This window comes from Nicotiana tabacum, chromosome 7 (genome assembly GCF_000715075.1).
Source record: "Nicotiana tabacum cultivar K326 chromosome 7, ASM71507v2, whole genome shotgun sequence".
Classification (NCBI taxonomy): Eukaryota; Viridiplantae; Streptophyta; class Magnoliopsida; order Solanales; family Solanaceae; genus Nicotiana; species Nicotiana tabacum.
Genome location: NC_134086.1, coordinates 45,014,938 through 45,030,926, shown reverse-complemented (window position 1 = coordinate 45,030,926; position 15,989 = coordinate 45,014,938). Strand labels below are relative to the sequence as shown.

General features: G+C 36.3%; 1 protein-coding gene across 1 annotated transcript; it reads left to right on the top strand.

Annotated features, from left to right (window-relative positions):
- The first annotated feature begins 14,355 nt into the window (after positions 1-14,355).
- LOC107768315 (uncharacterized) lies at positions 14,356-15,675 on the top strand. Its single transcript, XM_016587436.2, has one exon. The coding sequence runs from the start codon at positions 14,371-14,373 to the stop codon at positions 15,517-15,519; it is 1,149 nt and encodes a 382-aa protein (XP_016442922.2). The 5' UTR covers positions 14,356-14,370; the 3' UTR covers positions 15,520-15,675.
- Positions 15,676-15,989: the final 314 nt, after the last annotated feature.

The window sequence follows — 15,989 nt, the reverse complement described above, 5'->3', positions numbered from 1 at the left end:
ATAATATCTGGATCCACACGGACAACTCACGTGCTATAATATAATATATGGATCTGCACGGACAAATCACGTGCTATAATATAATATCTGGATCCGCACGGACAACTCACGTGCTATAATATAATATCTGGATCCGCACGGACAACTCACGTGCTAAAGTATCAATAACCCCACACTTAGGCCCTCGGCCTCACTCAGTTATCAATCTCTCCAATCTCTCGGGCTCTCAGAAATCATATAAACGACCCAAACATAAGTAATATCAAATATCAACAATGAATAGCAAGAGACGGAGGCATAATAAGCATGAAAAGTTATGACTGAGTACAAACAACAATTTAGCAGCTAATTCAGCAAGTACACGACCTCGCAGGTCTCAACAATGATCACATAAAGCCTAAATATGATTTCTAACATGAAGTACAGTCAATTTCCATGAAAAACAGAGGAAACATATATTAAACAGTAGGCCAATTGATTCCACAGTCTCATGGGACGGACCAAGTCACAATCCCTACGGTGCACGCCCACACGCCCGTCACTTAGCATGTGCGTCACCTCCAAAATAGTCATACGACACAATGTCTGGGGTTTCATACCCTCAAGACCAGATTTATAACCGTTACTTACCTCAATCCGAGCAAAAATCCAACTCTGAAATGTCTTTGCCTCTCAAATCGACCTGCGAATACCTCGAATCTAGCCACAATATTTCGATTCAGTCAATACCATTTATAAGAATTAATTCCCTATGAAATTTTGCATTTTTCATTAAAAATCCGAAATTTGCACTAAATTTCACCCGTGGGGCTCACATCTCGAAACCCGACAAAAATTATGGAATATGAACCCCCATCCAACCACGAGTCCAACCATACAAATTTTACCAAAATCCGATAACAATTCGGCCTCCAAATCATCAAATCTCATTTTCAAATCCCTAGACCCAAATTCTCGATTTACACCTCAAAAACACGTAATCTAGCCGGGATATTCAATAATAATTCAATAATATTGACTAACAATGATCACAAGGGACTTACCTCAAGAGTTCCCATGATTTCTCGCTCAAAATTGCCAAAATTCGAGCTTTGAAGTAAAAACAAATGACCCAAAACTCGGACTGCTGGACTTAAATCTGTCCAAAAATTTTGGGCACTGTTCACACGGTACTATTCACATCCAATGTTCATGGGTACTATTCACGGGTACTGTTCACATACTGTAGAAAAAATCAGCAACTGTCCAAAGAGAAAAATTCAACAGCTTTTTATTTTTTATTTTTATTCGTTAACCTTCCGAAATTCACCCGAGTCCCTCAGGACTTCAATAAAATGCATCAACCAGTCCTAAAACATGATATGAACTTAGTCAAAACCTCAAATTACATCGAATAATGATAAAACCATGAATCACACCCCAATTCAAGCCTAATGAAACTAAGAACGTCCAACTTCTATATTCGATGCAAAAACCTATCAAATTAAGTCCGATTGACTTCAAATTTTTCACACAAGTCATAAATGACATAACGAAGCTATAAAAATTTTCAGAACTTGATTCCGACCCCGATATCAAAAAGTCAACCATTCGGTCAAACTTCCAAACTTAAATTTCTTATTTTCGCCATTTCAAGCTTATTTTAGCTACGGACCTCGAAATAAATATCTGGACATACTCCTAAGCCCAAAATCACCATACAGAACTATTGGAATCATCAAAAATCTATTCCGGGGTTGTTTACACATATTTCACCTTCTGGTTGATTTATTCAACTTAAGCTTTTTTCTTGAAGACTAATTGTCTCAATTCATTTCAAAACCTCATCGGATCCAAACCAATTACCCCGGTGAGTCATATAACAACTGTAAAGCATGAATTTAGCAGTAAATGGGGGAAAATGGACTGTAATATTCAAAATGACTGGTCGGGTCGTTACACACTTATTCAAGCAGAAGAATCTCAATTTGAGGCAGCGGAGATGGTTGGAGCTGCTAAAGGACTATAATATCACTATCTTGTGCCATCCAGGGAAGGCCAATGTAGTGGTCGATGCCTTGAGTAGGAAGGCGGTAAGTATGGGCAGTTTGGCGTATATTCCTATTGGGGAGAGACCTCTTGCAATTGATGTTCAGGCATTGGCTAATCGGTTTGTGAGGTTGGATATTTCGGAGCTTAGTCGGATCTTAGCTTGTGTGGTTTCTCGGTCTTCCTTGTTTGATCGCATCAGAGAGCGTCAGTATGATGATCCTCATTTGCTTGTCCTCAAGGACAAAGTTCAGCACGACGATGCTAGAGATATGACTATTGGTGATGATGGGGTATTAAGGATGCAGGGCCGGATATGTGTGCCTAATGTAGATGGGCTTCGGGAGTTGATTCTGGAGGAGGCTTATAGCTCACGGTATTCCATCCATCCGGGTGCCGCGAAGATGTATCAGGATTCAAGACAACACTACTAGTGGAGAAGAATGAAGAAAGACATAGTGGGATTTGTGGTTCGGTGTCTCAATTGTCAGTAGGTGAAATATGAGTGTCATAGACCGAGTGGCTTACTTCAACAGATGGATATTCCAAAGTGGAAGTGGGAGGGATCACCATGGATTTCGTAGTTGGACTCGCACGAACTTTGAGGAAGTTTGATGCTATTTGGGTGATTGTGGATCTGCGACCAAGTCTGCACACTTTATTCCTGTGTGTACTACCTATTCTTCAGAGCGATTAGCAGAGATTTATATCTGAAAGATTGTTTGCCTGTATATGGTCCCAGTTTCCATCATTTTAGATAGAGGTACTCAATTTACATCGCAGTTTTGGAGGGTCGTGCAGCGAGAGTTGGGTACTCAGGTTGAGATGAGCATAACTTTTCACCCTCAGACGGACGGGCAATTCGAGCGCACTGTTCAGGTATTAGAGGACATGTTGCGCGCTTGCGTCATTGATTTTGGGGCTTTATGGGATCAATTTCTACCGCTCGCGGAGTTTGCATATAACAACAGTTATCAGTCGAGTATTCAGGTGGCTCCATATGAGGCTTTGTATGGGAGACAGTGTAGATCTCCAATAGGATGGTTTGAGCTGGGTGAGTCCAAGCTTTTGGGTACAGACTTGGTGCAGGATGCTTTGGACATGGTGAAAGTGATTCAGGAGTGGCTTCGTACAGCGTAGTCGAGACAAAAGAGTTATGCTGATTGGAAGGCTCTTGATGTGTCTTACATGGTTGGGGAGAAGGTTCTACTGAAGTTTTCGCCCATAAAGGGTGTTATGAGATTTGGAAAGAAGGGTAAATTGAGTGCTCGGTTCATTTGGCCTTTTGAGGTGCTTCGGAGGATTGGGGAGGTGACTTTGCCACCTAGCTTGTTGAGTGTGCATCCGATATTTCATGTTTCTATGCTCCAAAAGTATATTGGTGATTCGTCTCATGTTTTGGATTTCAGCACGGTTCAGTTAGATGGTGATTTGACTTATGATGTGGAGCCAGTGGCTATTTTGGAGCGACAGGTCCAAAAGTTGAGATCAAAGGATATAGCTTCAGTGAAAGTGCAGTGGAGAGGCCGACCTATAGGAGGCTACCTGGGAGACCGAGCGGGAGATGCGGAGCAAATATCCTCACCTATTTGAGGTTTCAGGTATGTTTCTTAGCTCGTTCGAGGACGAACATTTGTTTAAGAGGGGAATGATGTAACGACCTGGCCGGTCGTTTCATGAGTAACATCCCTGTTTTCCCCATTTTTGCTTCTTTATGTATCATTCGTCTATATTTAATCATATCATGTTGGTTGTTTGGTGTTCGGAGTGGTCTTGGAGTGAAATGAGACACTTAGTTTTTATTTTAGGAGCGTAAGTTGGAGAAGTCAATCGGATGTTGACTTATGTATAGAAGATCTTGGATGTGAATTCTGTTGGTTCGGATAACTTCATTAGGTGATTTTGGACTTAGGAACGTGTTCGTAATGTAATTTGGAGGTTCATGGTAGATTTAGGCTTGAATTGGCAAAATTGGAAATTTGGCGTTTTCCGGTCGGCAATGGAAATCTTGATATCAGGGTCGGAATAGAATTCCGGAAATTAGAGTAGGTTTGTTGTGTCATTTGTGACGTATGTACAAAATTTCAGGTTATTCGGATGAGGTTTGATAAGCTTGTGCATCGTTTGCGAAATCCGGAAGTTTGGAGATCCTTAGGCTTGAATCCGAGGGTGATTTGGTGTTTTAATGTTGTTTTGAGTATTCCGAAGTTTGGAATAAGTTTGAATGGTGATAGGTGACTTGTTCATATTTTTGGTTGAGGTCCCGGGGGCCTCGGGATGATTTCGAAAAGATTGGAACATGGTTTGAGCAGCTAAACTTTGCTACTTCTGTCGTTTTCGCACCTGCGGATTGGGGACCGCAGGTGCGAGACTCGCATAAGCGAGATTTGGACCGCATATGCGGCGAATTGGAAAGTTTAGGAAAACAGCAGGTGCGAGATGTTGACCGTAGAAGTGGGTTCTGGAATTTAAGGGGAAACCGCACCTGCGATGGAATTTTCGCAGGTGCAGCGTCGCAGAAGCGACTTGGAGACCGCAGATGTGGAAGTCGCTGGGCAAAAAGTATAAAAGGCCCTCTTCGCGAATTTCTGCCATTTCTTCACCATTTTTGGATGAGTTGGAGCTTGGGGACTATGATTCGAAGAGGGAATTAAGTGTTTTCAGTGAGGTAAGCTACTTGGACCTTGTATCTTGTGTTTATGGAGATTATTACATTGTTTAATCATGATATTAGTGGGAAAATTTGAGAAGAAATTGGGAAATTAGGACTTTAAATTGGGGATTTGAGGGGCCATTTGAGGTCCGATTTAGATAATTTTGGTATGTATAGACTCGGGAGTGAAATGAGTTTCTAGTTTTGCAATTTTGTTGGATTCTGAGACGTGGGCCCAGGGGCCGGGTTTGAGAAAATTTGGGATTTTGGGTCTAATTTGATAATTTTTGTGTGGGTTTTGTTCTTTTGGCATGTATTGATGTTATGATTCTGATTTTGGATAGATTCGAGGCGATTTGAGGCCGAGTCGAAAGGCAAGAGCATTGCAGAGTAGATCTTCATCCAGTTTGAGGTAAGTAACGATTGTAAATCTAGACCTGAGGGTATGAAACCCCGAAATTTCATACTATTTTAATAAGTGAGGTGACACACATGCTAGGTGACGGGCATTTGGGCGTGCACCCGCAGGGATTGTGACTTGGTCCATCCCGTGGCAATTGTAGAGTTGCATATTTTGATAAACTCTATATGATATCTATGTGTTTTAGAAATGAATCTGTTAACTTGGGCTGAATGCCATGTTTGGGGCCTTGTGCCATATTGTTTGGACCCTCAAGGATATTTTACTACTATCCTCACACTATTTTGATTCGAAGGCATATCCTCAGTCATGATTTTTACCTGTTTATTGTTTGATTCAGTTTCATTACTCTACTTTTAAATATATGAAAACTGTTTGGACTAAGGATGCGTTTGATATTAAGGAAAATATTTTTCGGAAAATATTTTTTAATTTTCCCATGTTTGGTTGGCTTAAATGTTTTGGAAAATATTTTCCTTATGAACTCATTTTCCTCCAATTGGAGGAAAAAATTTTCCTTATCAAGAGAAGGGAAAACATTTTCCAAAACTCCTTCTCAACCTTCCCTACCCTCACCAACCCACCCCACCCTCTCTCCAAAAAAAGTTTTTTTTTTCAAATTTCCATTTTTCCGTTCCCACCCACCCTTTATCCCTCCATCCCTCCCCCCCTCCAAAATATTTTTTTTACCTTAATTTTTTTTTTTGCAATTTCAAATTTCTGTTTATTCGTTTTTCTGCATCACTCACCCTCCCCCCCACCCGCACAAAAACAAAAAAAAAATTAACTTTTTTTTTTTGTAATCTAAATTTCTGTTTTTTTTCTTTTTACTGCCACCCCTCCCGAAAAAATATTATATATATTTTTTAGTTTTATTTTTATTATTTATCGATTTAAAGGCTCAAAATTTTACAAATTCTAAAAATATGAGTTCGGAGGTTTATGTATTTGGAAGTTTATGGGTTTAGAAACTATAAAGTTTACGGGTTCAAAATTCCGCGATTTTGAAAGTTTAGCGGTTTGAAAGTTTATGACTTCATGTTTATTATATCTAAATTATTTATGAATACTCTTGAAAGTCATTTTCCTTAATTTGCATACCAAACACCGAAAAATAAAAAAGATTACTACTTGTTTTCCAAGAAAACATTTTCTTGGAAAATATTTTTCACGAAAAATATTTTCCGTTATACCGAACACGCCCTGAGTTCCCTGATTTTCCACTAAAATGCCCGAGTGGCTGCGAGATTGATGACTGAGAGTGGCCGAGGGCCTGATGGTGAGGATTATATATTTAAGGATCGGGTTGCACACCGCAATGATATATATATATATGTGTGTGTGTGTGTGTGTGTGTGTGTGTGTGGATCGGGCTGCATGCCGCAACGGTTATTATGAGATATCTATTGAGCGGAGTGCTGAAATGTGAGTGCCGATTGATGAGAGTTGAGTCATGAGTGATTGAGAGGCTTGCCCGAGGGGCTTATTTTATGAAATTACTATTTTCACTCTTCTTTTATACTGAGCATCTATTAAAAATGTTGAACAAATGTTTTAAACAACTTTCATTGAAACTAGAGTTTTTACGAGATGTTCGAAAATTAAATTACTGATTTGACTTTGTTATTTCCATTGAGATTCTATGTTATGAGATGTATATGATTTTAAATGCTCGTCACTGCACTCAGCCTTTATTTATAATTGTTACTTACTTAGTTGGCGTATCAGAAGTTTAGTTACTAGAATATCAGAAGTTTAGTTACCAGAATCTGAACTTATGTTACCAGAATATCAGAAGTTTTGGAGCTGCTGAAACACTCACTGAATCTGAAAGATGATATTATTATTACCTTTATGTCTGATATGAAAAAGGTACAAGTTATGATTTTGTTTAATGGAATCTTGCAGTTATTTTTATCTTTTTTATATAGTTGATTCTGTTTAAATTTATATGTGCAGGGTCTGTTGGAAGCAATAAGAACTGTCCTCCCTCTCTCAAATCACAGGTTTTGTGTAAGGAATATTGAAGCCAACTAGAATAAGAGGATCAGAATTTCAGGAGAGATGAAGAAATACATATGGTGATCTGCTTGGAGCACTTATGAGGAGGACTATAAAGATCAATTAAAGCAGCTTAGTGAATTGTCTGTTGATGCTGCCAAGGAGTTGCTTAGGTATCCATCACAAAATTGGTGCAATGCATATTTTGATACATTATGCAAAATCAGATGGTGGACAATAATTTTACAGATTCCTTCAACTCGTGGATTATAGAAGCAAGAGGCAAGCCTATCCTGGAGATGCTTGAGGATATTAGAGTCAAGATTGTGAACAGATTGAGAGAGAAGGAAGAAGCGGCAAAAACATAGGGAGGTGAGTTCAGTCCTAACTGTGTGAAGTTGTATGCTGCTTATTTGAAGGTTGCCAACTTATGTACTATTCATTTCAATGGTAAAAGTGGCTATGAGATTTTCGAGGGTGATGATAGACATAGAGTGAACCTAGTGGAGAAGCAATGCACTTATAGATCCTGGAAGTTGATTGACATCTCATGCCCTGATGCCATCAGGACACAACAATACAAGAGAGGATTCAATGACTGAAATTAGTTGGTGATACAGCAAGGAAGCTTACTTGATTACATATAGGGCCAAGTTGATGCCTGTTAGAGGTGAAAAGTTCTGGAAATTATTACCAGAATATGCTATGGAACAGAGGCGGACCCAGGATTTTAGCACGACGAGGGAACCATTGTATGCTAATTACTAGTAATAAAATTTGGCGACTCTTTAAAAACTCAATGATTATGCTGACTTATCATCCAAGTATAAATAAAAAGAAGTTCTAAAGAAATATAAAGCATCGAACAAAGAGAGAAATTTCTTTGCAAAATAGGTGCTATGGAAAGGGAAGGTATTTGCAAAATAGGTGTTGTGGAAACTTTAAAATTTCTAACTTTTTCTTATTTAAAAAAAAGGGTATATGATCAAAAAGGTATTCAAACTTCAAAAATTATCAAAAAAAAAACTTACTAAACAAATCAAGATTAAGGGTGTGCTAATAGTTAAAGAACTAAAAAAAGTATCAAACTCCTAATTAGTTGTCATTGCCGAGTCAGAGTTGATGTATGCCCTCTACTTTGTTAAAGTGATTGCTGAAAAAAGTTATGGCAGAAAGATTTGTATTTTTCTACTTCTGAAGCGCAATAAATTACAATTTGAGACTTTTAATCTTAAGAGAGGGATTTGAAAAAGAATAAAATTAATTAAGTTGATTATTATGTATTAAAACTAATCTATAATTGAATTCAAGGTATGATAAAAGTAAAAAATGAAGTAATTTGCTATTAAGTACAAATTGTTTGAATTCAAAGAAGTAAAATAAAAAGAAGAGGAGAAAACGAAAATGAGTTTTGAACCCACAACATCTAGCAAAGGCAGAAACTTAAGCGCCCCACAAAGCCACTCCTCTAGTTTGCCTCTTAGTATCTGGGGCACACAAAAAATATTTAAAGGTCCCAGCTGCATGCAGAGATACAAATAAGATACATATACATGGTTTTTGCTGAGGATAACAGAGTCCCGTGATCCCTCAACCCTCAATGTAGGTCTGCCTCTGTTATGGAATCACCTATACTTGTGAAAACTATTGGAAGGCCAAAAGTTAAAAGAAATAGAAAGAAGGATGAGACTAACAATCAAAACCCTAAGAAATTCCTATTTTCTCACCCCTTTGTTTGCCACTTCGCCATCTGCCGCTGCCGAAAATAGTCCATGGCGGAGGCGCCACTCCAAATAGGCCCACCTTTTAACCAGATAACCCTCGTTCACCCCTCTCTTCAAATCCCACAACCATTTCCCCTGATTCCCTCTCGTTTAAAGATATTTTTTATTATTTCAATATCATGACTATTATTTGGTGTTTGTCAAGTTTGTTCGAATGTAGTCTTGGATATGAGTTAAACTACTACATGCAGTATGTTGATTGAAATCTATTTATTTTGAACTTATGTGTAAATCCGTATAAAGCTGGTCACTTACACTGTTTATTCCATTTAAGTTATATTAATTTTATGCTTAAAATTTTCTGAAGGTTGCTCAAAATCTGTTTGAGCTTCATGTTCATGATAGAAGGGTCTATCCTGAATATTCATGTATTTGTCTACAATAGTAGAAGCAAAAACAGTATTTAGAAAAGAGATTAGTTAGGAATAGTAATACATAGATCTGTCATCATTATGTATAAGGAATTAAACTAATTGTTTAGTTAATAAGTTGTAATAATTTAGTTTCTTTCTATATTTTCTTTTGTAGGGCGTGCTAGTTTAATATGTTAGTTAATTTTACTGTATTGTTTAAAGCAATTAAATACAGTAATTCCGATTTGGTAGTTTTAGAATTTTCAGATTATGGAAAACTGGATTTTCTGAGTAAACTGGACAGTGGATCTGGTACATTTTCAGGTCCAAACCAATTGGGTCCATGGAATTGTATTCTAGGTTTCTACTAATAAATTAAGTTGATAGTTTGATTAAAGATATTTATTCTCTAAAAGTTTTAGATACACAATATGATTTTTAAATTTATCATTTTAACACGGTGTTAACATAAGAAACAAAAATATAAAATTTATTAAATTGGACCGGATTTTGATTTGTTTTGCTCAGGCCTTATGTTCCTTTTAGCATCCCGTTTTAAAAAGAAAGTGCAAAAGTACAAGCTAATATTCAATGATTGGTATTACGAAAAAATAAATCACAAATTTTCAGTATTAAATTCATTCAATAGTTAGTAATATGTGCATTGGGCTAGGGTCATCTGGACCCAGCCATCATCAGGCCTAAATTCCCTTTGATTGAATCCCCTTAGTTGGTCAGATAATTGTCGATACGCGTATTGGGCCAGAGTTCATTTGGACTCAGCCATTATCCGTTCCCCAAACCTCTTTATTTGGACCCATTTAGCAGCTAATATGTAAGCTGCCCAATTAATTCAATAAATATTTCATATAGCATTGGGCCTTTACATCTAGTCTCCGAACATAGGAGAGTAGTTTATAAACATGATTATAGCTTTATGTATACTTTTAATCGAATTAACTATTGTAATTGTGTACACGTACGCGTGACATAGTTGTGATGTCAAAAACAAACTAAGGTACACGTTCGCGTGACCGTGGTCAAATATTCTTAGTAACAATAAAATGCTTTAATTAAATACTCATAGAAATGCTTTTAGGCGTGGTTTTAAACTACTATCGTGATTATGTACATGTTCGTGTGACATGATTACGATTTTCCAAATAAATTCAAGGTACGCGTTCGCGCGACTTTGGCCAAGCTTTTTCTTAAATAAACTAAGTGTTGTGAATTGTGTACACGTACGCATGACATGATTCTTGACACGCCAAACTAAATGAGTATATGTACGCGTAACTTGTTTTAAGATAATTCTTTATTTACAAATAATCAAGTGATTAAAAGCGACAAATGGTAAAAAATGCAGATAGGTCCAAAAATGAGTAGTTACACAATTTAAGCCAAGTATAAATTGTTAAGGGACCGTGCTAAAACCACGGAACTCGGGAGTGCCTAACATCTTTTTCCGGGTTAACAGAATTTCTTACCCGATCTTCTAGTTTTCACAGACTTTAATGGAGTCAAAATTTTCTCGATTTGAAATTTTAAAATAAATGGTGACTCGGAACACCGTAAATAAATAATTTCGAGTGGCGACTCTAAAAATAAATAAATGATCCCAAATTCAAATAATGTCACTTAAATTGGAAAAACTGCCTTATCCCCTTTCTGGGAAAAAGGAGGTGTGACACTAGATTTCTGTTTGTGCGTTTGTTTTAATTTGACGAAGTTATAATATTGAAGAGAAAGGGCCATGGTCATAGTAGTTTGTAAGTCTTGAGAGAAATTCTCTTTTCAGGAAAAGAAAATAGGAGCAATAAGAGAAAAATCAGTGGGCTAGTCGTGCTCCGTAGTAGGCAATGAGATGGGGCAATCTGGTTGTGAAAAAGGAGATCAGGAGGGTGTGACTCCAATGGTAAAGAAGAAGATCATTTCAGCTCTTTTTTTATCTGATTCACGCGCTGAAAGTAAGTAAGATTTAGCTTCTGGTCCATGTCAATTTCTAGTTTCTAATATGCACTATTTGAATAGAGATCAAGTGCTCAATAGGTCATGAGATTAGTTTAAGTGTCTAGATAGAAAAAAGGCGGCCAAGTTAAGGGGGCTGCACATGTATTCCGCCAATTTTATACTACCTCAATATTGAACAGAAGTATTAAATCAATTTTCACCATATCAAATAACTTTGGTACTATTCCCTAGCAATAATGTGTGATGTGCTGCATATTTGATTACCAGTATTTAAGGTTGTGAAGTAACTGACTTATATGTTTTAATCCTGTTTTAGCATTTGTTATATCATATTCTTTTTTAATAATTACAGTTGTGGTAGAGTTACGACGCCATATCTTTGATACCAAAAAGAACTGAAAAGGTGCAGCTGTTTAGGCCTATCATGCGCTTGGGAAACAACTGTAAATGCTTAGCTCTTTATCTGGGATTTGAACTTTATTAGTTTCACATTTTAAAACAGCAACATCAGATGTTATTTATTAGGCTTTTAATTTAATTTTTAAATATATTTAATAAATTTTTTAATATATATTCATCGCTGGTGTTAGATGTCCTAATCAACTTCTAGAATATACCAAACTCTCTTTCTACTTATTTCTTTTTCTCTTTTTTTCTTTTGCCTTCGTCAAAGGGCAGTACAAATATCATTAGACTTTTCTTAGTAAGCAAGAAGTATTCAAACATGAAACATGACCTGTTAAAATCATGGAAGATTCCTATTGTCATATGCCAAATTGCCCCATACACGCTGCTCTTCTGTAAGTGGGCTCTTTCCTAAATATCCTATTAAGTTCCTTTATTTTGTTGACTAAATATTTTGGATCTACTTTTAATTTTCTACTTCTATTTTCAGTTTGTTCTAAAATGACCTGATACCTATTGTTAATGTCTTTTTATCTATACCAGAGAGATATGTGTACTTTTGCGTACAAATACTACGCACTAAATTACTACTCCATTCAATTTAGTTATGACTGTTTAATTAAATACACCACTTCAAAATTGTCTAAGACTATCTCCAACCCTTGCCTCCATTTTTTTTACCAAAATACAGTAAACTCCAAAATGAAGTAAAGTTACTGTAACCATTACTCTATTTTTTACTCCAAAAAAAAATATATTATTTTATATTATTCTCTCTCTTCAATATTATATTATTATCTTTTAGCAACATTTAATATTATATTTGTACCATTCATTTTTGAGATGATTATATTTTTTTTTACAATTATAACTTAAAATAAAATTAACTTACAATTTTACATAAAAATAATAAATGCATGAAAATTAATTTATCAAAATTATATGCCAAAGTTAAGATGTAAAATTAATAATATAAAAATATTACATAAACATAATTAAGTATATATAAGGAGATAAATTAAAAGAATTAAATAATAAAAATAATAATAAAATGAGCATGAATAGTAATGGAGGGATGAATAGTGTCACTCCATATTTGGAGGAATACTATTCATCCCCATTTTGGGGGCAAAAATGGGAGAGCATTGGAGATTCATTATAGCAAAAAAATACCCTTATGGAGAAACAGGGGAAGGTTGGAGATGCCCTTACAAACATAAATATAATCCCTCTTTGGCTAATCTTGCGTTATTCACCTCTCGTGACCAAGGATTATGCAAAAACTATTCAACTTTGTTTTACCAAAAAAGTTAGGCAGAAAATCCAAAAAAGAAAAAAAATGCAATAATGCCTAAAGTAGAGAGGTAAATACTTACCCACATGAAATATTTGCACCTATTTATATTAATTTATTATAATTAAATGATTTACTGTAATGTGAATATATTATTAATTAATTATGGTTAAATGCCAAAAGTTGCTTGTATAAGTTTTTTTTTTCAAGAGTTAATACAGTAAAACCCCCTTTAAATTATCATATTTTTGTCAGTTTCCTACTTAAACTATTTGGTGCTCCCAAAACTTCTCTGAACTATATTGCCCTTCATATTAAAAATCCCTCGTTGCTGACCTGACATAACATGTGCAAATACTCGATTGGGAGCGCGTGGCAGCTGAAAAAAACATCAAAATTGCCCACATGACATAAAATAATGGCTAATTAGTCTAACTATCTTTTAAATTATTTTTTTTTAATAAATATTCTCCTTATTTCAGTTATATCCACCTTTCTTCCTCATTTTCCACTATCCTTCCTTATTTTTTTCACCTTCTACTTCATTTTTTAACCTTTTTTCTTAAGCTCTCCATATGGGCTTCCTTTGAAAAATTTCTCCCTCTCTTGTTTCCTCAAAAATATATGATTTATTCTCTTTCTTGTTTTAGTCTTCTTTCATGTCTTACATACATTGTTGAAAGAACACCAATTTAAATCTTCTTATTAAACTCATCACCTTGTAGAAAACAAGGTTGAATCTCTTGAACCTTCTTTATGTGATCATCTGGAATTAGAGAATATAATTGTTGGCTAATTGATTTTTTATTTGTGAAATTGTATTTTGTGTAATCTTTTTTTATGTAATATAAGATGATTTTTAAGAAATGCAACATTATATGCCTTCATTTATATTGTTACTGTGCTATAAAGTGGAAATAAATAAGGACTTATTCAAGAGTATAGCATAAAGCACAATCACAATCACAGTTAAACCTAAAATTAATACAGAATATTTGATATTATTTTAGCCAAAACTTCTAGAAGTAATCAGTCATTCGAGAGTAATACATCATGAATAAACTATATAAAAATATCTTGTACAAACCATAAGTTAATATAGTTAGACAGACGCACCTTTAAAAGATCAGCATAAAGTCTTAATATATAGGAGAATATAGTTCAGGGGGTGTTGGGGACACAAGATAGTTTAGCAGGTAACTGTCAAAAAAATAATAGTTTAAGCAGGTTTTAGGCCGAGTTAAATAGCCACATGTAGTACTACATGACATATTTTTTAGATAATTGAGAGCATGTACTAGACGCACCTCTAAGAATGCAATGATGATTTTAATATGAAGGGCAATATAATTCAGGGAGGGTTTTGGGGACACCGAATAGTTTAAATAGAAAACTGACAAAAATATGATAGTTTAGGGGATTTTGGGTATTAACTCTTTTTTAAACTATGGTTCTAATATATGACTGAACCTAAACCATGGTTACTTCTGATCAACTTCCTTGAAGAAGCCGCCAGCCAAGTAACGCAACCTACTCGGAAACACGTTGACCTGTCTCCATATTTATCACGACACACGACTCTTCTGAATTTTTCTCCCAATACAAAACCCATTCTTAATTTCCTTCATACTCCCTCAAATTCTCCAGTTCAATTACTCTCTGCTAAAGAACACCTAAAATTCACAGCCATGGAACATCGTACGTTAGAAATAAACGTTATGTCCGGTAAAGATCTCAACAAGGTCAATCTAATCACAAAAATGGACGTGTACGTCGTCGTTTCAATCTCCGGCGCCGACGACAGATCCGACCAGAAAACCAAAACCCACGTCGATCACGACGGCGACAACAACCCCACGTGGAATTTCCCGATCAAATTCACTATAGACGATAACGCTGCTGTTCACACCCGTTTGAATCTTGTTTTCAAGCTCCGGTGTCAACGTGCCCTTGGTGATAAAGATATTGGAGAAGTTACTGTACCTATTAAAGAGCTTCTGGATTCTCCCAATAGTACAGGAAGCAAACAATTTGTAAGTTATCAAATTAGAAAACCTTCTGGTAAACCTAAAGGTCAACTCACTTTTTCTTACCAATTTAGTGATAAGATTATTAGCAGTGTCGATGCTAAAGTTGACCAGCCGGTTACTGCTTATCCGGCGGTGAATCCAGCTCCGATGGTGGGGTCCACTTCCGTATACCCACCGCCGCCGCAGCAAGGTCCGAGTGGGACATACCCACCACCTCTCGCCGCCTATGGTTACGGCGGGAATGGACCTGCTCCACCACCGCCTATGGCATATCCTCCGCAGGCGGCAGCCGGAGGAGGATATGGATATGGATATCCACCGCAGGCGGCAGCGCCATATGGTGGATATCCTCCGCCGCCACAACCCCAATATGGATATCCGCCGCAACAAGGCGGATATGGATATGGATATCCGCCGGTGCAACAAGCTCGGCCACCGAAGAAGAACAATAATTTCGGGTTAGGATTAGGGGCGGGTTTGCTTGGTGGAGCACTTGGTGGAATGCTAATCGGAGATGCAATCTCAGATGCTGGAGGTTATGATGGTGGATTTGGTGATGTTGGTGGATTTGATTTCTAATCTTTTTTAGTTTGAAGTTTTCTTTTTTAGTAGGAATTAAATTGAGGAATTGTAATTTTGTGAGTTTTGATGATATAAATTCAAGTGACGTTTTAATGTAAAATTCAATGAATATTGTGCATTTTGGGAGGCATTTATCTCCTATTGCAATTACAATTTGGTTCTTACCAAGATCTTCTAGTAAGTATTATTTACCAATTTCTTGTGCTATATTTTATACTTATATAACTAAAACTAACATTTGAAGTGAAGTATTCTATTCTAGATTTTTGGATGTGAGAGTTAGTTATTTGGGTTTTTAGATTTTTGGATGGGAGAGTTATAGGTTGTTGTATAGGATAACAAAAATTGTGGATCTTAATACTTGGCGTATATTGAGTGAAGTATTCATTTCTTGCTACATTGTGTAAAGTCACTCAAACGTTTTAGGGGCAACAATAGAAAGGGACACAAGAAGCAATGAGGATAAC

Bases quoted from the DNA above. Each gene is read 5' to 3' on its own strand.
- LOC107768315 (XM_016587436.2), top strand. From the start codon at position 14,371: ATGACTGAACCTAAACCATGGTTACTTCTGATCAACTTCCTTGAAGAA.